General features: G+C 44.7%; 1 protein-coding gene across 2 annotated transcripts in view; it reads left to right on the top strand.

Annotated features, from left to right (window-relative positions):
• Positions 1-24,940, top strand: part of JADE3 (jade family PHD finger 3) — a 195,724-nt gene that overhangs the window by 82,177 nt on the left and 88,607 nt on the right. For both annotated transcript variants that reach the window (XM_085622853.1, XM_085622854.1), the window contains exon 2: positions 13,733-13,792. In XM_085622853.1, the coding sequence (XP_085478979.1) occupies positions 13,744-13,792 (49 nt within the window). In that variant the 5' untranslated portion in view covers positions 13,733-13,743. The remainder of the gene's footprint in view (positions 1-13,732; positions 13,793-24,940) is intronic.

Raw genomic sequence — 24,940 nt, 5'->3', positions numbered from 1 at the left:
ACTCATTTTAATAATGGGAGTGAGGCATTCCACATTTTTTGTTGTTGTTTTTAGCATGTACCACAGTAATTTACCCAAAACCTTTGAGCAATACTAGGTTGAATTCCAACTCACTGAAAATGAGCGACTGCATATGCACAGATAAGGCATTGGATTACTCCCCTCCACATGCAACAGGCAGCAACTAAATAGTAGATGCTTTTTCCCAAGCTGATTGGTTCTACAAGCTGCATTTCTAACCTTTATCCGCTATTAATCATGCCTGAGAAATCATAACTTTGGAGTTATAATGTGGAGTGAGTGAATCTTGGGCAAGCAAATTTTCAGCAAACAGTGGTGTGGTGCCGGAGAGAGGATATACACTCCCTTCTATAGCTGTAATGGCCATGGAGATCCATTATCAATTATGGCAAGGATGGTATCACACCCACCTGAGTCTTCACTGAATGTTCCCCAATGCAAATCACAAATGTCGGAGGGGATGTGATGCCCTGGGAGATGCATTATGCATTTGGTGCCACTGTCCCAAAACTTGCACCTTTTGGGAGGGTGTGTGAAATGCTGTGATCTCTTGGGCTTGGAGCTGGACAGTCTTAAGGCAATGACTAAGTGTGAGGGGCATATGGTTCTGCAGCGTCTGGGGGCTGCAAAATTAACCATAGCTTTAATTGGAAGAAAAAAGACTCCACTGAGCTCTCAGAGGTGCATTAGAATGTGGACCATCCTGCCAGTGGATCGATTAACTAGCAACATGAATGGCTCACATCTTTGCTTCTTTCCTTCGAAGCCAAATTGAGGCCAGTATGTGAAGTACTGTATAGCAGCCTCCCGATCACGCTGTTCCCGGCTTGAAGGAGGGCCTTTTGTCTTTTTGACTGAATATAACTAACATGGGTCCTGCGGGTTGGGAGTGCCCGAGCTATAGGGACGACCTGATGTCTTGGGCTAGGGGAGAAGATAGATGCGAAGTTCAGACTTAATAGTGATATGATAGGTGGTTCCCTTCTTGGGGTGGGGCGGGGGAGTAACCAGAGTTGTTGATAGTTTTTTGGACCTATGTTACATCATTTAGTATTAAGACCTCTACTGTGATCGACCTACTCAATGCATGTCGTAGGTCTTCGAACTTATGGATGATGCTTGTCCCGGATAGGGTGCCTGTTCTTATAATGCTGTCTGTAATATAAAACTTGAATGTTAAAATTACAATTTCTCCAAGTGGGCGTGTTAGGAAGTTTTTTTTCGCTTAATTGATTTTCACTGCCAAACTCTACTTTGACACTGCATAGCTCTCAAGTGACTTTAAGTTGGATAGGGCAACTGTCGTTTGCCCCAAAAAATGCTCCTTGCTCCCATTGAGCTACGGTATGGTGATCTGAAAGCCACAAAAAAGGTTCTGCAGATGTTGCCTTAACCCTCCGACCTTTTGTATTTCTAATGGAAGCCGCACTCTGGAGAATGTACCCTCTCGGGGAAGCTTGAGTCTCCAGAACACTTCTAATGAAGCATGACGCATTTCATCAACCAAGGCCATCCGTTGTACTTAATGGCTCCGAAGTGTTGGTGGCGGTGTTTACTCACACCTTGTGGTCTGTGTCAAAATGGCATTTACTTCCTAGTGCGCGATATTTTTGTTTAGGACGAATGTCTGCCTGTGGTTCATGTGGAAATAAGATGTAGTCTTTATATTTTAAAAAGAATTGAAATAATGTTGGATCCCTAAGATAATTTGCAATTCCAATCCTCGGCAGTTTAGTGCGCAGTGCTCTTGTGATGATCGCGGCCTTGAATATTCCGGAAATGTTTCTGCTTTAGACTAGAATCCACTTCCTTTGTGGTGTTTAGCAAATCACGTGTCACTGACCGTTGTACTAAAACGGTAACACATTTGGGATTGTGGTTCGTTGTATCCGAGTCTGCTGACTGAATCTCAGCATCCGGCTGTTTTTCAGATCTGTGCATTTCTGTGCGTTTGTTGCCCTCTGCGGCGTTTGCGTGGTCCTATAGGAGGTTAAATAAAGCTTAAATGCGCGTTTATAATTCATGAAACGTAGGCCCGGTGCACGTGAAGTGACGTGCTATCCAGCTGTGGGTGTCTTCCTGTTGGTCACCCAGCTATTGTGTTAACGCTTTTAAGAGGTGGCTTGCTGGTGCTGCTGTGTAGTTAGTTTTTATGTGCTTTGAAGTTCTCAGCAGTGCTACATTAAGATATATTTTTAATTCCATCCTTCTTATTCTTAGCATGACTTGGATGAGTCAAAAATACTTGTGTTGTGTTATAAATGTTTGCTTCTACTTACAGTGAAAATATATGCCCCCTTTATATGCAGAAATTGTACTTTTTCTTTTTAAATGCGTTTTCACTCACAGTAAAGACAGTTTGAAAATTTTCTGTCGTGCAATGTCTTCCTTGTTGCAAGTATGAGTTACTTTTGAAGATATCTGCATGTGATGTGAAACTATTTCTTTTACGATCATGGTCTTGCAAGCAGTTGGCTCTATGGCCATTGACTGCTTCAGACTATTAAGTATGATGCGTGTATGAAGACCCTCCTGCTATTCCACACCTGCGTAAACCTCCTGGCACCACTCCTTGTGGTGCGCCAGGTAGGCAACCTCCTTCTACACACTCATAACTACACATAAAACAACACAAAGATCTTTTTCGGGCTCAGACTTTTTACACTTATTGAACAGTATGAACCAATACTCAATTAGACATTTAACAAACCGTGCTCCAATGACTAAATACAACCACATACGCCTGATAAGTGGAAATTTCAGAGCTTTGTGTAGAGGACGCCCAAATTTGAAAAGCGCTGCAAAGTGATAAAAGTACTCCATGCAAATGCTGGTAATGTACTATATCCACTAATTAGCATGATCTCTTTATTTCTACTATTATTCGAATACTTGATGCTTTTTTTCTGCCTATTTGCTGGTAGCCACCAGGTTTTATTTTGTTTATTGCCTGTAGAGACCCACTGTGTCCTTCAACAGCGCTTTCGGTACCTGCGTTTTGCTTATTTTTATGCGGTCTAAAGGTCCTCTCTGCATTTCCTACAAATAAATTGTCCAGGAATCCGTTATTGCAAATTACATAGTATTTTCTCACCGTCTTGTAGACTGTTCCTGTGATTAGGTATAATTCTCTCTTGCCATTTTTTTTCACTCCATTTACTAGGTCGTCGATCGCCCATTTTAATGTTAACGAGCGCAAATACGTTTTAGTTTTTTTTAGAGGCAATTCCTGAAACTGTAGATTTAACTGCAGGATGAGCTGATTCAACGAAGCAGGCAAATATGAACCAAGTTATCTGCTTCTACAAATCTCCTAATCCTGGAGTTGGTTTTAGGCCTTACTGATGTAAGGCAGCATATTAATGCTATTTGCATCACGCTTCCTGAGAGACCGTAAGCGCACACAAATGTGAAAAAACAAACCGGATTCGGAGAGTTTTAATAAACACAGTCACCTGGTGGTAGAGCGCATACGCTGGGTGTGATCTAATGGCGTGCTTCTTGAAGTACTCGTGTGCACCCTTTCTCGAAGCCTAGCCCTTAAGTGAGAATCTTACATGGTGCCCCGTAGAAATATATACATGTGATTTTTGTGGGTATATGGACAAGTCAACCCATTTGAAAAATCGATTTCAGCACAATTGGGCAGGTAGAACTGTACGACCTGTTGCATAGTTTACCATTTGAGATAGATGACCGTCCGCGCTTCGTTTTGTATGTTGCTTCTGGGTCCTGCTTGGGCGCAGAAGAGGATGGGCCTATGCTTTCTGACGTGCAGCTAGGTGATTTAGGGAGGAGTGGTTCTGATAGTGCACTGATAAATCCATTGCAGCCAACTCTGCATTAGGACGAAGTAATACGGGTGAAGACCTAAAAAAGGTCTCTATATTGCTTGGTCATAAATGAAGATATAGCCATCGCTCTTAACAGTTTGGCTCCTGAGACCTTTGTAAGAAATAGGTCACAAATGTAATTCTAGTGCGGCCAAATCAGTCCTCATTTAGAGATCAATATAAGCGTGCCAAGTATGTTAGCGGATAGATCCGCCACAAAATATTGATACAAGAATTGGCATTCTGGATGGCATATTGTCCACAATATCTGCAATTACTACTGTTTTTGCTTAATAACTAGAATTACAAGGGCATATAATTTCATTTCAGGTTGTGATTTAATAAAATAATTACAATTATGTTGCCTAATTCTTCAGGCCTACAATCTTCTTGCCGCCACAATCACTTTATTTCAAGTCTTGAGCTTTTATTTACTAGGGAGGTTTTAAATGAAGCCCTGCTGTGCAGAGCATTCAGACCTCATCTTGAAATCTATTTGGTGAAAGAGTTTCCAGGTCACCATGGGAATTTGCCTCTTGGCAGTGTGATAAGGAGGGAAACTGTGTCACATGGCAGCACCTTGTGAGTTGGCAGGCCTGTAAAATATATCGCAACATGCGGCGAGCAGAGGCATGCTATACAAGAAAGCAGGAATTTATAAATCATTTAAACTATGCATACATTCACTTTGCAAAACCTATCATGGCAATGCAGGTTTTTTTTAATGTATTTTGGTGCTTCACAAAGCTGGGCTCTTGCAAAATAGCGCTAGCATGAATCTTTTCAGGAGTCACAGATTATACTTGTCTTTGTTTTTGCATCGGACCTGGAAATCCTGCAACAAAATGTGCAGAGTTCTATTTCCTGCCGTTTCATTCTTCTAAAACCTTGCATGCGAGTCCCAACCTTCACAAGGCCCTGGCTGGGCCAGAGCACATTTTCATCACTGTCCGCCTGGCAACATTGGGTGAGGACATGAGCTCCGAAAGCCACTATCAAGGTCGCAGTAGACTAGGTGAGCAATGGAGAGAGGCCGTCGGCATCCTGGAGAGGGCTTCTCCTTCACTCTGGAGCCTTATTTCTCCCAGAAGCCCAAGCACATACCAAAAGGTAACAATCGCCCCAAATTCTTCCTTCGCCTTTATTTCAGCTGTTAAACCACACATAAGAGTATCCAGTTGGGAGAGACCTGTACAAATGATTGGAACATAGACGTAGACATTGTCGAGTGTGGGCGGTGGCAACACTCCCTCTATCGGTTAACCTGTGTACCATGATTTGCAAGTTTGATAGGTACCGATTTTTTTTGGTCACCCATGCCAGTCTGCCCCGGGCTTCAGTTCTCTTGAACCTTCTTTCCCTACTGCCATCCTCGGCGTGTCCTGCCACCCCAAACTCGCCAGCAACTCTCACCTTTCTGCTACTCCAATCTGCTGACAAAATGCCTAGGGCCATCGACACCGAATGTACTTTAACGTCCTATCACTTCTCTCGATGACAACCAGCACTTTGGGGACTACCACTCCATTCGCCTTTGTCCTGGCCTGACCTGACCTTTTTCTTCCTACTGGTTCCTTGTTTCTGCCTGCCCACATTGATTGGGCCTTAGAGTGGCAAAAGACGCTACACAAATAAGCAACATAATATTTAACTTAAACAGTTATTGCATAAAAACTTTACCGCAACAATTTTTCATCTATTCTGTAGAATTGTGTTTTAGTTTGAAGCCAGATCAGTTGTTCATAGTTGGCAGAATGTTAATGTTCTGGTTTCATTCCAGGGCAGTTGGTAGAGTTGCAGACAGTGCTGTTGTGGTGGTGATGGCAGGTGTTGAAACACTTCCTGCAAATCAGGTCTTGGGCCTGGGATTGTGGTGTGTGCCTCTGCCAGAAAACAGAGCATTGGTTAGCATGCAGGCTTTGAAAATGAAGTAGTACACGGCAGACAACAGCTGCTATGGGGGCTTGGGACAGCAATGTGTCCTTTTTAGCGTCTGAAACTTTTAACTCCTGCGCACATTTGTCGGAAAGTTTGAAATTCATTTTTGTACTTGCATTTCTAAATTGAATTGGGCCTGATCCACAAAGCAGTCTGCACACCTACATGCGCAAATTGCATGGACTACAAGTGTATATGAACATTTGACATTCACAAAATACGAATATACATTCTTACATTAATTTACTACCGTGTAAAGTTAGTCCAGTATATTTCACACGAGACATGATTTTGTGGGTTTTCACAAATAGTTTGTTATGGCCATTCATATCGTAGATCCGGTCAGGGATTTACTTCTATGAAAAAAATTAGAAGACCCTTCTCCATGATTGGCTTTGGGAAGTACCACCCCAAAATGTGCAAGGGGAAGGAGTTTCTCCATAGGAAAAATCTTTTCTGAGTAATGGGGGAGCGGCTTTAGCAAGTGCAGTATTACTAGTTGTGTTAAACATTTATTGATATGTAAAGGTACACCCCGTACATTCTAAGTATCGTGTAATGCTGGAGAGGGGAAGCCTCGTGGAATGCTGCAGGCTCACTGTAGTACTCTTGTAATTTTTTGATATTTCCCAAAAATCCAAAATGTATTCCAAACGCAGCTGTTGGTCTTTGGGTGAATAGTTGTTTTGTGAATCAGGACTTGAGTGCCAATGAGGATTAACAGGCGTGTCTCTGCTTCGCCTGTAGCTCTGTTTCAGCACGCTAAAAATAGCAAACCCGTTGTTGGAACTGTAAGCTGTCTTGGCGCTGCTATTAAGGGACACGCTGCTATTCCGTCTCATTCGGATCGCCGTTTTCTGCATGCGATTTAACAGGTTCAACCTTCCACAATGCACAACTGTGACAATCACACAAGCATTCCCGTAACATGCAGTCAAGACCAGATTGTATTCCTGCTTATGGTCTCTTTGCTGTATATGCACGGCCCTCTGACAGGAATCGGTCTCGAGGAGGCGCTGTGCCTTTGCGTCATCCAGCGGGTTATGCTCGCCAGCGCCTGTGCACCTGTTCCTCTCTAGCCATTACTCTACGGTCTCTAAAGAAAAGGGTGAATTGGACTGTAATTTTGCTGGGCTTGGGTGTAAACACGACCGGAAGTCTGCTTCTGGTTGATTCCCCTCTCGTCTCTGGTTACTGACTGGCCCTGACAGGTGCTGCTGCCGATCAGCGCGTGGCCTCGGGCCAGCGCCGCTCTTCCCGCCCGTGCCACGCCAGGAGCTGAGAGCACTTGGCAAGCGACCACCAGCCAGCCAGCGTTTCAGGTCTGCTCCCCTAAAACGGACGTGCTTCGCCTTTAGTCATTGTGAATGCACACGAGTCAAAAAGAAGCATTTTTTTTTTCTATTTCCTTTTTTTAAACGAGGGTATATAAAAGGGGTTCTCATAAATATTATTGGTTGTAGCTTTTACACATTTTGCTTATAATTTCGACAGAAAAATTGTTTTTCCAGTCCTCTTGCGGTATCCATTTTCTCCTCAGTGAGTGAATATGACGTACAGAAGAGTCTGCTTTTGGAAAGCGAGTGACATCAATCTGTTGTCTGGCAATCAATAACAGCTAATAGTACAAGACTCTTAACAAAAAAAAAAAAACTCACGTGTGACCCGTTGTTAACCAGCGAGCAGAATTATTATTATTTTTTTTACAAATCTCTTCGTAGTTCAGAGGTTGGGGAAGCCCTCTTCATTCATTACTCTGTCGTTCACATTTTTTTCTGTTTATACAGCGTGGGGCTGTGGGTCTGCTATCTTCAGCCACTGGCTAACTTAACAGTAAGTGAAGACATTGCTCTTTCACAAGAGCACATGCGCACACAAAGTTGCTCACTTCAGTGCCAAAGACTAGTATGGCAATATGTGATTTCTGAGATAAAAAAAAGTTTGCTTTTATTCAATTATTATTATTTTAATATTGGCGATAGATCAGCAGCTGCCCCAACATAGCTTTAAAAAAAACAAAGCCGGCATTGACTAAGCCGAAAGGATGGCAGCCAATATCACACAAATTGGTTTTGCCAATGTTTGTTACGTCTAGCCTTAAGAACACTCCAGCTGTTTCACCAGCCTCTTGTTTTCAAAACGTAATAACATGTATATATACATAGATACATGGAGGGGCTTTTGGTCAGCTCTCTGCCTGCATTGTCTGTTAAAGTGCTGTTAACATTTTGCTTCCACCCAATAGAGCCCACAGCTTAGGGCAGTGGGTCAGCCCACTTTATCCTTTGGCTGCCTTCAATGTGAAGATTAACATTTTGCCTGCTCACAGGTGAAAAGAAGTGCTATGAGGTGGTGTTTGGGCCCCTGATCTCTCTTTTATTTTTTATTTTGTATTTTTTCACTAAAAATAAATAAAACGTGGCAACATTGCCCAAGCCAGACCTATGGGTTTTGCCAATGCTTTCTGCATATGCAATAGATTTGCCTCGAAAAGCATTAAAAGACCATTCTTTACATAATTGCCCTTCATCATTCTTTTAGGCCCTTTTTTGAGATGAGTCCAAGTTCCATAGACATAAACCCCGTTGTCCACATTTTTTACATCCTCCCAGACAGAATAGGCGCTCTCACTCTCTTTCCCAGCAGAAGCCATAAACCAAAACCATCACAGAAACGTCTTTTATCTGACAAGTTGTGTATGCACTTCAGTGGTTCTTGACCTACCTAGACACTAGGCGCAGGTTATGCAACTATAAGAACTTCCTGAAACACTGCGGGGCTTGCTGCCTGGGTTCATTGAGAGATATGGGCACTTATTGTGAATATTGTATAGAGCTGACTCTTTATTTTTTTTTTTTTAAGGATGAGATTACAAACCACAGCTCTGTACAGTGATGACTCAGTGACTTTATTTAAGGTTGATAGGGGACCTTTTTCATTATCTGTTGTCCTTCTGCCCTGCCATTTGGATTCTACTTTGGAACTCAAGTTTGTCGTCTAAAAAGGGACAGCATCAAACTGAGGGCGCTTCCTCTGAGCATTCTACAGCAAGAACTCCGTGTAGCTGTAGTTCTACGATTGCGAGCACAGGGCCTAGGCAACCCATTGCCATTTATAAGGTCCTTGCACAATGCCTGTTGGGTGAGGTGGTGGCAAAAGGCACATGCACTGAAAAGACATAAATGCCATCCAGGAGGAAGAGCATAATGCACATGAGCTGTCCCTCTTTATTTTATTTACTTTCCATGTTAGTTAATTTTGAATCAGCCTAGAACCCTTGAAACGCTTTAGGAGAGAATAGTTAAGAATTTGAGGTTCAGTAACGAAGCAATTCATAAACTCAAATCTACGCTGTATTAAAATAACTGATACTGCCAGCCTTTCCCTAAAATGTCATTCATTTGGTACATTACAAATATTTTTTATAGGGAATTTCAAAAGTAATTTTCTTTACCAGGAATAAATGAGGGAATGGGTTTTCTGTGGATGGACATTTCATCTTCCAGACTTTTTTTTTTTATGAATGATGTTTTATTTTATTTTCGAAAAATAAAACAAACTCTAAACAAAGCATGAATACATGATGCACCATTGATGACAAAGCACCGTGACGTATATGGCAATTGTATAGATAAAATGTCCATGTCAATTGGATCCACGGAGGGGTCTGAGCCACCTGGTCGTATAGGAATAAAGGTTCATCTTCCAGTCTTAGTACAGCTTGAACAAAAGAGGACCAGTCTATCCCTGTGACTAAATGCTGAGATGGCGGGTATCGAGGTTGGTTGAAGGTCACTTTCTAAGAGAGACATTCTATTTGAGAGAGACTGACTTATCTGAAGGAGCCACTAAAGTGAGCATAGGATGGAAGTCGCATGATTTATCCTTGGTGCTCCCTCTGTGTTTCTGATGGTTAAGAATCCCACCCGATAATGCGCTCACTTTCAGGCCAAGATAGTGCCACAGTCCCCACTTCATTCTTCAGATTATGAGCAGAAATGGACTGCTTAATTCACTTTAGTAGACTTAACTGCAGCATAGCAGACGTTGGAATAGATTTAATATAAGTTTTCATGTTCTGCTTGGAGTCCAAAATAAAGCAAAGAAGATCGGGTGAACAGTGAGCATACGCTTTACTGAAAGTTCCTGCAGCCATAGCTTCTAAAGAACTGTATAGATCTTAAATATGAATCCTAGCAACTTTAGACTGGGGTTTTGATTTGAGGCAGGTGGCTGTCTTAAGGCTGTTAAAGACTCCATGGCTGAACACCAACTAATGAACTCTTCCAACATTGACATATGTAGGTAGAACTGAGTGTCCTCTGTATACTGATGAACACGGACGCTCAGTGAGCTGAGAATTTATCCCGGTGCCCTTTTGTGCAAGTTCAAGAAAGGAGTGAAGGCACAATGGAATTGTGCATGATGTCAAACGATGGCAGTGTTCAGTGTTTTTGCAGAAACACCTGCCCTTGTGGATTGTAGCTGATCAGCAAAGGACACAAACTAGCATAGCATCATGACTGAAGCCCTTCGGCTCCTCCAAGAACCCAGTAACCTGTAGCAAAATCTGCTGAAAGGTCCAGCAGAATCAGGACATCTGAGTGTTCCCCAACTAGGGGTCATCTTTAACTTGAAGCTGTCTTTTACATGATTCTAGTTTGAACGAGCCACCGGATGCTGGAAAGATGTGCCAACAGGTGATTGGGAGTGCATTTAAATTTATATAGAGTAGTTGTTTACAACTCTTTAGCAGTTAGACTTTCCAGTAGCAGAGCATGCGTGGGACTGGAAGGATTCTGTTCCTATAGTATCTCTTCCGGGGAGCTGTGTATATCCCACCATAAGTCTCTTGGAAAAGGTATCCAGTGTTTTCCAGTGTGTTCTAATTCAGAAGTTTAGTTGTGGATTCACCATGGTTCTTCTCAAAATGGACTGCCTGCAATACTTCATTCCTTCAAAGGGTATCCTTTTTCCTGGGGAAATTCATGACTTCTCTGGATCTCCAGGATGCATACTTTCAAGTACTAGGTTGCATCAGAGATTTCTGGCTTTCTAGACGTAGGTTTCTACTACTTGTTCTTCGGAGTCTGATTCAAGAGTGTTTGGCAAGCACATGACATTTGTGGTTCGCATACTGCTGGACTGGTGAGCTCTCGCCAACGTGCTGTTTTCTTCACTAGAGAAGTCTCTGAAAGATATACTACTAATTCATTTGGCCCACGCCGGAATCACTCTATTGAATCTATCCAATACCGCTACGGATCCCAACTGGACCGAGTGAATTGGTTTTCGTCTCCCTCTTGATCTGGAGCCTACGGACCCTTCTCTCTGATGTCATTTCACTGATGGCAGGCCTTGCTTGTAATTTCATGGGCCAAGACACTTGCTACCCCTTAAGCATCCCAGATCTCGAGACTTGAAAAATTAGGTTCAGGTCGCTGAGTTGATTTTAAAACAGCTACGGTTGCGATGTCATCCAGAAATATCCTGCGATCAGTTGCCTCCCTTCTTTCTTATCTTGACTCTGATGCTGATAACTAATGGTAGTAGATAGGATTAATTGGGCTATTTTGCTAGATCAATCTCGGCAAAGAAGTTTGATCATTTTGCTCTTTTCAGAGGAAGGGGGTTCCTCCTGGCTTACCTATAGTTCTTCCTAATCTATCCAGCGGTCAAGAAAGATGGTGTTTGGGCAAAGAAACGGGTCAGTCAGCTGAGGGATCCTGTTCCCCAGCTTGAGCAGATCTGGCTGATCTTTACCGATGGGCTGAAAGTCATGCATGCTTCCCGAAGGCAGTCTTCATGCAATGTGGACAGTGCAACTGACCTGGTGAATGACCAACATCGACTTCCTGAAAACCAATTTTTATTTGTGTAGTTTTCTTTTCTTGGTATCAAATCTAATTCACATTTGAACATATTCACCCCACACTCAGTAGGTAGTTTTTTTTTGTTGTTTTAAAAAATATATTTTTATTAACAGTCATCGACTCCAAGTAGAAAAGGCACATTACAATAATATACACATTTTAGTCCGGTATATTCAGTTTTAACTATATGGCACGTTGTACCTTTTGAAATAAATCAAGGAGAATGCACGTCATCAAGGGCTAATTGTAATGGTGGGGTACAAATATTGCCTCTGTAGTGGTTCCATGTCCCCCATATCCGGGACCACTTCCTGGGACAGCCTCGGGCATAGGTAGTTTTTGTGGCTGTGCGCGTTCGAATATTTCACACTGCTAAATTGTGAACATTAAATGGGAACTGAACTTTAACTTCAGCTGTTGACTTGTTACCAGGCTCTCGGAATTGCTACCCAGAAAGCCACATTGTTTTGAAAATTGTGGCGGCAGAGCTTTAAGCCTCCAAACGAATTCTCAACTTAATGGTACTTCTGCTCGCTAAGTATTTTCCTGTGTGTTTAACTTCTTGGCTGCTCTCAGGAAAGTGGACAAGCTGCAGAAATTGAAAAACGTTTGCCGCGTGCCTCTAGGTAGCGCTACCCATGTTGACTTGAAGCACACTTCACGGGCACTAGATCACTTATTAACGAAAATGGAAAGCTAGGTCTTGCTTTACAGACTTCAAACTCTTTCTAAAAATAGCTTCGTTGTGTGCTTTAGACTCCAAGCGTTTCTGTTGGTTAATTCTCACGCTGCTGTACGCTGTGTTCATGTTGTGCGTGTGAAATTGCTTAGTCATATCTCACAACGCAGAGCTCTCTGCCGCTCCCACAAGATTTCAATATCCCTTTCTGCCAGCCGCCACCCGTAGAAGTCTGTCCTGCTTATTTGTCATCATTCTTTCTTCTCTCAACACCCACGGCGTTTCCGTTTCCGGTAGTAGGAGGGTCCTGAACGTTAACTTTCTTGTTCTTTGCTTTCATGCCCGCGGGCCTTATCGTGGGCTTTGCTGACGCAGAGCCAGGCCTGTTTTTCCCGCCTGCAGCGTCTGAAGCGAATTCATTTAACCCGATGTTCCTTTGTGTTAGTGCTTTACTTTCAGACAGTACAGCTAGGAAAAAGTGAGCAGGGTCGTTTCTGAGCTGCGCGGTTTAAAATAATGCTGTCCCAGAAATATCTGGTTAAAATGAATTCACTTTACACCCTGAAGGCACATAAAAACAAGCGCCCAACTCTGCAACAGTCCGCGCAGCCCATCATGATGATACGGCCCCAGGTCTTTTTGTCTACTGGAACAGGCCACACCTCTGTGTGGGTATGAGAGTTCTGTTCTTGTCTTAATTGCCATTGGGTTGTCTGTGGTGCAGCCTTTGTCTCATCTTGTCTGTCAACTTCCTGCTCAGATCTGCATTCGTGCAATATTGTAGCACATGGTTTAAGGGGCGTGGTGTGTTCGCAGCACACACTCGCCGTGGGTGTCCTCTGGGGTGTTGCGTTTGCTCCTTCGGGCCATAAACATGTGTAGCATTGCTGCTTATACCTTCCATGACAGATGTCTCCATTGGATGAATAAACCCCACTTCCACTTATTCTTGATGCTCGATTACTTACCAATACTATTCGTTAATATCTTCATTAATTCTAGTCCTACGCTTTCTTGTCTCAGTCCTTGCTATGTATATCGAGATACTTGTTGTTCACATGTAGCAAACCGTGGGATGGGGGGGTGGGGCTGTAATTCAGCATTTGTACGAGGCTGTGAAGAGCTGACCCTTTCTAAATGCTCTTCAGGAGGGTGTGGTTGGATGGGTGTTGGATGTAGCGCGTCCTCTGTGGCAGCTGCTGGCTTCCGTGCCTCCGTGTCAAACAAATGACGTGTGAACAGCTTTACCTGCAGTTGTTGATAAAGTGGGCCGGCCCCGTCTGATTTACTTCTGTAGATGCGATGCTTCGCATTGAGCTGGGGGAGGGCTTGGCTTGTGGTAAGTGATTTCAATGTCTGTGTAACACTTTCTTTTTCTTTCTGTGTAGGATGCGTCACGATGAAACGCCACAGGAATCTTAGCAGCAGCGACAGTTCCGACAATGAAAGTAAGTTTTGTGGTTCCCTCTTCACAGTTGTCTTCCCCTTGTACGGTTTCAATGCCAGCTGATTAGATTCTTAAAAAAATGTTTGTTAAAGACCATTGTTGTCTGTCTCTTTGTTTTGACATATTTTTTTAATTTTGTTTTCCTTCCAACGCCTTTTCCTCTCTATAGCACCATCTGATGGTGCACCCAGACCTTATTCTGGCTGTTGCGTGCCTGTAGTAGCATGACCGCAGCACACTCTGGCGTGTGAACCAGTGGCATCCTGAAATGTGCAGTACTGATGGGGTGGACTCACTCCCTCCCTCCCAGAAAGGCACTCCCATTCATCCACACACACTCTTACCCATCCATTCACAAGTGCACGCACATATACCGATCATTCAAAAGCACATACACACGCATTCACAGCCTCACAACATTCATACATACACACATGCATCCAACATTTAACAAGGACTTGCCACCGCAGTGACTTCGGGTGGCAGGAGGGAAAGGAGAAAGGTCTTGGTTGTTCTTGCAGGCTTCAAAGAAGGACGGGGCTGCAGGAAGATCCCTACTACCTCAACTTATTGATTGACCTTATCATGGATCAGCCAATTAGGAGGACTTTCTTTACCTCCTCACAGTATGGGGGTCAGTGAGTGTTGCTGACCCCACCCCACTCTGTGACAAGGCCTCATGCTACAAAGTCAACCCTTGGTGCTGCTGGGCCTAAGCCTGAAGGGCAGAGGGCTGAGTCCATTGGTGATGTTCTTCCCCGTCATGAGGGGACACTCTCAAAAGACTTTGCCGAGCTGTTGCCGTCACACCCTCGGGCTGTGATATTTTCAGCCGGGCAAAGCTTGGCTGAGATTGTCAAACTGCCTGTGCATTTTGCACATGTAAAATGCTTGGCTGCCTGACCCTGAACTGGTGAGTGTCTGTTGAACTGTTCCTTGCTCAGCCTGACAGACACTCCAGGCCTCTCAAAGGGCACGAGGGTGGGGCCCCTTCTGCCAATGACAGGCCGCTGCTGGTGTGAACCCTAAAAGAGCTGAATGACCGTAGTGCGATTCCTTTATTAAAGTTACGTTGTTCTTCCAGTGGGGTAGTTTAGAAGTGACTCCCCACCCTGGGCAGCGGCATAATTAGTTATGGGTCATCCTTCCACTCACTCTCAGCATTGGGGATACAGACAGGTGTGTGCCGCGAGAGTACAGCTTGGTGTATATGTCGGTGGTTGTGCCTTGATGAAAATGGAAGTGGGTAGAATTATGCTCAAGACTCTTTTCGAGGGGGTATGACAAAGAAGCACGAGTACATACTCTTCTATAACTGGCGGGGCGAGAGCTCATTGCAGTGGAAGCACACTGAAACGAGAACAGCGATTGCATGCAACATATGCTTTCATCTATACACTGAAATAAAATCAATCCGGGGCAGCTTATTCCATGCAGCGAAACGCATAGATACACAATTTCCTGAGGTGGACGATGCTTCCCAATCCAGAATGTTATTCAGAGTCCTCTTGAGTCAAGAAGACTCTGAATAACATTTTCTGGGTGGCTTGTTGTGGTGGCACACTTGCACCAAAGAGTTACTGCTATAGTAAGGATGAGATGTGGCCTCTTCTGAGAAGGGGTGTATGTGTCAGGCTGCGGGATCATCATGTCCGTAGTACAAAAGTAGAAATAGTACAATTGACCACTGTACTATTGATGCTGTGGTCAACTTGGGGGACTCCCTAAACTTACCTGCTCTTCCCCGTGGTCGCCCTGGGTGTCGCTGGCTTCTCTCCCTCCCGCCGCCGCTCTGCTGACACAACGCGGCCGCCGTGTGGAGGAAACTTCACTCCCCAGACTCCCCTGCTTCAGAGGGCGGACACAGGCGACGCTACTCACGCGCCCGGAGGCGCTTCAAATTCGAGCATACCTCCGGAGGAGCGGGTGTTAATCGCTGATGCTGTGGTCAACTTGGGGGACTCCCTAAACTTACCTGCTCTTCCCCGTGGTCGCCCTGGGTGTCGCTGGCTTCTCTCCCTCCCGCCGCCGCTCTGCTGACACAACGCGGCCGCCGTGTGGAGGAAACTTCACTCCCCAGACTCCCCTGCTTCAGAGGGCGGACACAGGCGACGCTACTCACGCGCCCGGAGGCGCTTCAAATTCGAGCATACCTCCGGAGGAGCGGGTGTTAATCGCTGATGCTGTGGTCAACTTGGGGGACTCCCTAAACTTACCTGCTCTTCCCCGTGGTCGCCCTGGGTGTCGCTGGCTTCTCTCCCTCCCGCCGCCGCTCTGCTGACACAACGCGGCCGCCGTGTGGAGGAAACTTCACTCCCCAGACTCCCCTGCTTCAGAGGGCGGACACAGGCGACGCTACTCACGCGCCCGGAGGCGCTTCAAATTCGAGCATACCTCCCGCGTCGCGGGACAGCGCGCGGGCAGCGCCGGGCTAAGCCCGGGCAAAGGGCGGGCCCTCTGTGGCCCTCAGTGACCGAGGTAGGCCGGGCTGGGCCCGGTCCCTTATTTTCCATATTTATTTTTCTTTACACTGTAAGTATTTGTTTGCATTCGTGCCCATTAGAGTAGTAGGGTAATGTGATGCAAACACTGTGATAGCTATACTGCACCCTTCCTGCTGTGCCGGTGACTGACTCAACTCCAGATTTTATTCATTTTTTATATTGTCACATTTCTTACCAATTACTGTGGAAAATGTCTAAAACTTTACGTTCAGGAAGGGTAGTGGGAGAAAATCCTGCCCAGACTTTAACTACCTTCCGTACAAGACACAAGGCTGTAACCATCCCACCTTTAAAAAGACAATGTTTGTTATCTGAACTTTGGATCCCATCTGGTATAAAAGAGCCTAAATGTGCAACTCTACATAATCCTGATACTAAAGTCTTGGAAGCATATGTACCAACTACCTCTGTGCCTCGATCTCCCCAGGTCCAGCAGGGGGCCCCCCAAACTATGGCAGAAGGGTCTCCCTTGCGGGACTCTACAGATGGGAAGTTGATGAATATAAGTGAGCCAGTGCACATACCATCGACCCCTCAGTTTTCAATGAATGACAGGCCGGGGGATGACCTGTCTGCATTATCCATTGACTTGGAACTTTGGGGACGCTACGTAAGCCCTGCTAAAGTGGAATCCCTGGAGCAATTTAAAGTTCAGGGGGGAGCCACCCCATCAGGGTTAATGCTGTATAGTAGCACCCCGTTGCTAAATAGTCATGAGATTTCTGACTTGTTAAACTCTTCCAAGAGCCCCGACCTCAATCTCCTGGATAATATCTGTACTGCAGAAGCACGAGAAAAGCCGATCTCCGAGTCCATGATCGCGCTGGAACAACTCCTTGCTTCAATCTTGCTGCTTCTAGGGAAATTTGTAGGCAGCTCGGACTGTATCCTTGAATCAGTTACCCAGATTTTAAAGGTATTGCTGCAGAAAGTACCGGATTCGAGTAAGGTCGCTCCCCCTAAGTCTGAACAAGCTGCATCTGAGAGGAAATTTAAAGCCATTAGAAGCGAACTAACTAGGAAAAATGAAGAGTCTTCTATGGTCCCTCATAAGGAGTTACCTTATACTGCAGCCTCTAACTGTATCAAGAATTTAGTCCTGGAGATAGAGGAGGAGGATGAAGTTTTACCAGGACCCAAACCGGTTCAGGAACTATTTCCAATCTTTGTCTCGGATGGCGGAAAAGACCTTTTGGCCGATAAATCTGAGGTCAACAAAGAAAAGAGATCATATGGTAAACAAAAAAGTACCAAAGCTAGTAAGAGGAAACCCACTCGAAAGTATAGAAAGAAGAAGCAACGGAGGATCATTTTCCAAAAAAGCACAGAGACAAGGGAGAATGAAATAAGGAATGGGGAATCCTTTTCTACTGCTTTAAAAGTGGACATTGGTGTGAATTTATCCTCTTCAGCTTTGGTGGAGGAGGAAATTGAACAAGGCAGCCTGCCTCCCCTGGAGGATTTACCACTAATTGGGGGCACTCTCCCAGGCTCTCCTTTTCGGAGTGCTTGTGGAGGTCCAACTCCTAATTCATCTGGGTTTTTAAACCCTTTGGCCCCCCCCTTTGTGGTAACAATTGACTCTGAAATGACTCGCCCTCCGGCCCGGCCTGTAAGTACGTCAAAGGCTCCTGCGGATGTGCGTGTATTAGATTTTGTCCCATTATTTGATACTGACCTCTTATTAAATAGAGCCTGGCTTCTCAAGTGTTTTAGTGAGATTGAATGTCTCTATCACATTCAGTCTAGAGACATTGAACTGGTAACTTTGTTGGGTAGCAGTCGGGTTTTGAGTACTCTGGTGAAATTTTATTCCCCCATTATAACAAATCTGATACTAGAACAGGCTGAAAATTTTCAACGCTTAGGTATTGATATACTACCTATCTCTACCCCAGGCAAGCCAAATTTTTTCGATAAGCAGGGTTTGAGGGGTGGTGAACAAAACGGGGTAACCTCTCCTCTGAGAGACCTGAAAATTTGGGTATCCAGGGGAAAACGTATAGTATCGCACGTGAAGCCTCTTCCACTAGTTGAGAATTCTATACTCAATGATGATAATAACCGGTGGAATTGGCTACATAGTGCACTCTCAACAAAAAATAAGGATAACCCCAAATTGTTCCACCATCTTTAACCCAGCCTTAAATATAATTTCCTGGAATGCAGCCGGATTCCATAGCAGCCCGGAGAAAATGACTTTTTTATCCACTCTGGAGGCGGATATACTGTGCATTCAGGAAACATGGTGCATAGATAGGTTAACGCCTTTAAAAGATTTTTATGTTTTGGAAGTTCCGGCTGCACCCTCTAAGAAAGGGCATGCTAGGGGGGGGCTCGCCTGTTTACTGTCAAATAAGTTCCAATGGAGATTCTCCCATTATATTGATCCCAGTAGACTCTTCCACACAATAACATTATGTTTCATGACAATATAAAATATTCCATGGTAATTTTTAATGTGTATATTCCGCCTGAGGAATGTTTTAATGATAAATTGCAGCGGGTTCTCCAGTATATGGATAAGATAAAAAACTCGCCTCCTTTTCCCGTAACTTTGCTTATCGGTGATTTGAATTGTAAAGTTTCAAACGCTAGTCTAAATCTTTTCAGAGATAAAGCTAAGGAGGAAGCATACTGCATCCCCCAGACGCTTTTCCCTGAAAACTTAAAGACAAATAAAAGGGGGAAGATTTTGTTAAAAGAATTAGTGATCGGGGATGGCATTATCTTAAATGGTAGATTTCCATCCGACGCCCCCGCAAGTCATACCCATAAATCCCCCTTTGGGTCATCAATTTTGGACTATGCTATCGCCAGCTATAGTCTGTTTCCCCAGATTCTTGACTTAAAGATAATACCCACGACCCTGAGCGACCATAGTATATTGTCACTATTAATTTCATTAAACTCTATGAATATGGCATCCTGGTCGCTAAATGGCAGGGAGGCTACCTTCCATTCGACATCTGGAAGATGCTTCTGGAATAATGCTGCCATTAATGGGGTCCAGGAGTTACTGACCGATACCCTTAGGGAATTAGAAGAGTGGAACGGAAATGAAATAGTTTGTTTTGAGGAATTCATGGCAAAGATTTTATTGAATGCTAAAAAAACTGTTCCCTCTAGGAAAAAAGGAGAGGTAGTTTCTCTAACTCTCCGTAATCTGAATAGGGAATTAAACAAACTAATCCGGGCACAGTACGTCGAAAGGGTATTGGAACGTGGGAAAGATATCGCTAGGTTAAAAAGAAAGAGAAGCAGACTCAAGCTAAAAATTAAAAGGGATAGGGAGGATGAAGTATGGATTAAATTAAGGGAATCTGCTGCTTATGGCAACATTAAAGATTTTTGGGCAATAATTGGGAAAGGATGTGGTACTCGCCACTCCCCTACTCCCATAGCTATATCAGAAGATCTATGGTCCTCTCACATCCGAGAATTATATGCAGGGATTGGGACCATAGGTGTGGATAATCTCATGCATGTCGCCCCTGATGACTCGGTCTTCTCTCCCTCCGAGAAGGAAATCGAGTTGGCTATAAAAAATATGAGATCCTCTGGGGCTATGGGACCGGATGAGCTTCCGATGACGGTCCTAAAACAAGACCCTTCAACCTGGAGTAAAATCTTGTACCCCCTGTTTAGGGCATGCCATCTTTCTAAATGTGTCCCTGCATCGTGGAGGGGAAGCATTCTGGTCCCTATCTTCAAAAAGGGAGTAAGGGACAGTCCCAGTAACTATCGCATGATTGCGCTCCTCGACTCCATCGGAAAGGTCTTTGCGAAATGCCTCCTGAGATCTCTTTCTGATTGGGTCGAGGAGCGCAACATTTTGCCGTTGGAACAGACTGGCTTCCGTAGGGAACATGGCACTCTGGACAACCTAACTGCCCTTCAGGTTATTACTGATAAATATGTCCAGGTTAGAGGGGGTGTTGTATACGCCGCCTTCATTGACTTCTCCACAGCGTTCGATAAAGTGGATCGGGGTACGCTGTGGAGAAAATTGATGAGGATGGGTGTCCCTACTCCCCTACTGGAATTGGTACGGGCTCTGCACACTGAGACCTGGTGCAGGGTCTTAATGGGGGGCGAAAGGGGGCTGTCGGCTAAAATACCATCTCAGAATGGCCTTAAACAGGGCTGCTTATTGGCGCCCCTGTTGTTTTCCCTATACACAGCTGACCTCCCTGCAGCTGTGTCCCGTAGTGAGGGGATTGCACCGTTGATAGGAGGGGTGCCAATAGCTTGTCTGATGTATGCCGATGATGTGTTATTGCTCGATTTAACTCCCGTGGGTCTGGCTAATAGGCTTCAGGCTCTTCAGGACTTTGCTGGGGAGCATCATATGAAGATCAATATTAATAAAAGTAAAGTGATGTGTATTGCTGGTAGGAAGAAATGTCGCTCTACAAATTTTGGTTGGGCCATCGGAGGGCTTAGATTGGAGGTCGTAACTTGTTATACGTTTTTAGGGAAAATATTCTCAGCCAATATGAGCGAGAATTCTCATATAGAGCATTGCTCCTGCAAAGCTCTTGCCCAAGGTAATGGGTTAAAGTCCCTATACCTGGCAACGGGGAAAAGACATTTTTCTAGTCTTCTAGAAGTATTTAGAGCTAAAATCCCCGCAACCATCTTGTACGGTATAGAAATAATTGAGATAAAATATTGGGACTTTTGCCATAAGATTGAGGGAAAACTCCTAAGATCCCTCTCGAATTTTAATAATGCCTGTTCACTGGCTGCTTGTAGGCTGGATTTCGGACTCAGGAGTGCCTGGGCTCAGGGGCTGTGCGCCTTAATAAGGTGGGTAGCCAACTTAGCCAGAGCAAGAGAGGGAACCCTGCGAGTTTTACTCAAAAATGAACTTTTGGGCAATTTTAAGGAGTTCTCTAAACTTGTTACCAATTTTAGAAGGGCTGTGAAAATCCTTAGATTGGATGAAAGCGCTCTTTTCTCCTATTCTCCCACGCAGTTAAAGCAGGTCCTCAGGGAGGCCTCGTGGGAGTATTGTTTTCAATCCGACAAAAAAACAGTTGGAGATAAAAGGAATGTGGAGCTGCTGGTCTCCTCCTATAGGTTGAAACAGCCCCAACCGTATGCCCAGTGGAACCTGCCACATGGGATTCGTAGGTTTTGGTTTTTATTACGTTATGACTTAATCCCTCTTAACGTGTTGTTGTCTAAATGGCATGGCACTTCACCGTTGTGCAATCTATGTAAATTAAATAATCAGGACTGTATGCATGTACTTTTGATTTGTCCTATGTTACGAAGCTTGCGCAAGCGATGGCTTAAAGTAATTTGTCTTCGCCTTAGCATTGTCACTTTACAAGATTTTCTTCATGCTCTTTATTGCCCACCAAATGAAATGTTTTGTGCTTATGTTTTTAACTTTTTTAAAGGATTTTTAGCTATTTATTAAATTCTCTGGAAGATTGTGCCGGCCCGGCCTGGTGGGACTGTTGGTCTGCAGTGTACCTATTACGGCTTGAATACTATGGTTTTATAATTTTCGTATTTCTGATGATTGTGTTGTTTTGTTTGTACATGCTTATGTGGCCCTCTTTGAGAGCCAAAACATAATAAATAAATTTGATTTAACATCTGTTGTACAATTGACCACAGTTGCTTCTGACAATTAGTTATTATATTCCTGGAAGGATTAATAGGGAGTTGGTCTATTCAGTAAGTCCTCAAGGGCTGAAAGAGAGTAATGTGTATCTCCTACCTAAATGTAGGATTGTATGCTAATGAGCCATTGCTGCCTTGGACTGCAATAGCACAAACAATACAGGGTTGGGCCCTTAGTCAGTAAGGCTGGGCCACTCCAACCAATCAGAGATTGGTCTGCAGTAGCACACCCCATCAATGAGTCATTCCTTCCTTGGCATGCTGAGCAAAATGACATGTGAATCATTGCATACCCAATATACCGTATGAGAGATCACCAGCTGGTCATTGTTTTCTCAAGGTGTGTGGGAAAGATAGTCAACAAGGGCATTGTTTCTTTGAGGTACTGAAGAAAAGCCCACTGGTGATTCATTGTTTCTTGGGCGCATAAAGCCCCATGAGCAGCTGCTTCCTTAAGGTAAGCTCCAAAGCAATCAGTGAGTCGTTAGTTCCTCAGTGCACTTAAGGACAGCCCATCACTGAGTTGTTGCTACCTCACAGTACTGAAGTAGCGCCTACCAGGGAGTCGTTTCCTTCTCAGTGTACTGCAAGAAAGCACACCAGTGAGACATTTGCTTTCTGAAGGCAGTGAATGAACACCAACTGGTGTCCTATTGTTTCATCAGGGTACTCCACAAAGTCATGCCCCGGAGTCATTGCTTCCTCGTGGTACTGTAGGAAAGCACGCCAGTGGACAGTGCTCTCTGAAGGCAGTGAAGGAAAGCCAACGAGTGTCCTATTGTTTCATCCGGGTACTCTAGGAAGGCAAGCCCCGGAGTCATTGCTTCCTCTCGGTACTGTAGGAAAGCACGCCAGTGAGACATTTGCTTTCTGAAGGCAGTGAAGGAAATCCAACTGGTGTCCTATTGTTTCATCAGGGTACTCCACAAAGTCATGCCCCGGAGTCATTGCTTCCTCGTGGTACTGTAGGAAAGCACGCCAGTGGACAATGCTTTCTGAAGGCAGTGAAGGAAAACCAACCCGTGTCCTATTGTTTCATCCGGGTACTCTAGGAAGGCAAGCCCCGGAGTCCTTGATTCCTCGTGGTACTGTAGGAAAGCACGCCAGTGGACAGTGCTTTCTGAAGGCAGTGAAGGAAATCCAACCCGTGTCCTATTGTTTCATCAGGGTACTCTAGGAAGTCATGCCCCGGAGTCCTTGATTCCTCGTGGTACTGTAGGAAAGCACGCCAGTGGACAGTGCTTTCTGAAGGCCGTGAAGGAAATCCAACCCGTGTCCTATTGTTTCATCCGGGTACTCTAGGAAGGCAAGCCCCGGAGTCCTTGATCCCTCGTGGTACTGTAGGAGAGCACGCCAGTGGGCGATGGTTCCTTGAGGTAATGTTAGAAAGCGCATCATTGAGTCTTTGCTTACTCGGAGTAATGAAGGCCAGCCAACCATTAAGCCATTGCTTCCTCAAAGTAACGATGAAAAGCATACCTGTGATTCAGTGTGCCGACCCTCAATGTACTGAAGCAAAGCACGCACGCGAGACCTCGTTTCCTCTGTGCACTTACAAATAACACACCAGTGTCATTGATTCCTCCTGGTACTGTAGGCTAGTGCACAAGTAAGTCATTGCTACCTCAAGGTCTGCAGTAGGATAAGGTTGCAGCAAGTAAATGCCTACTTTCATTTTGTGCATGGAAGCTAATGTAGTCAGTAGACGACCTCTCGAAATGAGTGAATGCTTTTTGGCTTGTACTATAAAAGGGGAGATTTGCCGAATTTCCTTTCGAAAACCTACTGGACCAGAGACCAGTTATATACACATTTTTACCTGAAAAGTGCTGCAGCTACTTTTGAACTTGACTCAATCTACCTAAAAGACTGAGTGCCAGTGGAAATCGTCAGAATCCATTTGTTGCTTTGGTTTTTACACAACCTGCCTAGGCTTACATATAGCTCCAGTATGTAGCATCAGACTGTTTCACGCGAGTGCCTCATGGATCGTGCAGACTAGGCAGTAGGATAGCTCAGTGGAGCTGAGCATGTGCTGCTGAAATCTGCTGGTAACGGTTATGACACCAGTTTACAGGCTACACTCGGGACCTCGCCCTTCACAAGGGGATGAAATAAGTACCACAGAGTTGCTTAATAGTAACACCTGTTTGCAGTTTTACACTGCAAAACTATAGTAGAAAACACCATATAAAAAGATGTCCGCAAATTCATACACCAAGGGCCGTATTACAGATGGTGACCCGGGGCGCAATAGGCTTTCGCGCTCGCTTGGCACGCCCCATGGTACTTTGGTATTATAGAAGGGGACACAGTTGCGTGTGCGTCCCCTTCTATATTACCGATTGCACTGGTGCACTTAAAGCACCAGCGCTATCAACCGAGTACGTCATTTAAAAAGGTGGCGGACTGTCAGTGCGCTTCCTGACAGCAGCCCTCTGCAGGGAGTAAAGGGGGTCCCATGGACCCCCCCCATACATCGCTTTGCAGGCGGGTGCAGTCAATGACTGCAACCTCTTGCAAGGGAATCTCTAAACCCCTTTGAAAGTGCAGGCGGGCGTCGCCTGCACTGTGAAAACACGGAGCGGCTGCTCCGTGTTTTCACATGAATGTGCTGCCCCCGGGGCAGCGCATACACCATAATGGGGCGCATTATCACTGTTTGCGCCTGGTGCACCTTTTGAAAAGTGGGCCGGGCGCAAACCGTGATCATGTGTAATACGGCCCCTGATGTACAATGTAGTGAAACTCCTGAATCCACTTTGGTTGAAACATGAAGCAGCCCTGGTTTCCTCTTAGATTATTTGTTGTCAATTTATTTTACTTTTTTTTTCTTTAAAGGATAAGGTTATAGTTGGAGTGTGCTAACTTGCGTTTGCATGTTGCTATGTATATGTAATTGTCTTTAGCTAAAATGGCTAGCAAAATGAAAATTTTAGGTTAAGCTCAGTGCTAGGTTTTGTGAGCTTTTTTTTATGTTCACGCCTCATTGGGCCTGGCAGAAA

The sequence above is a fragment of the Triturus cristatus genome, chromosome 8 (genome assembly GCF_964204655.1).
Source record: "Triturus cristatus chromosome 8, aTriCri1.1, whole genome shotgun sequence".
Taxonomy (NCBI): Eukaryota; Metazoa; Chordata; class Amphibia; order Caudata; family Salamandridae; genus Triturus; species Triturus cristatus.
This window is presented reverse-complemented; position numbering and strand designations above follow the sequence as displayed.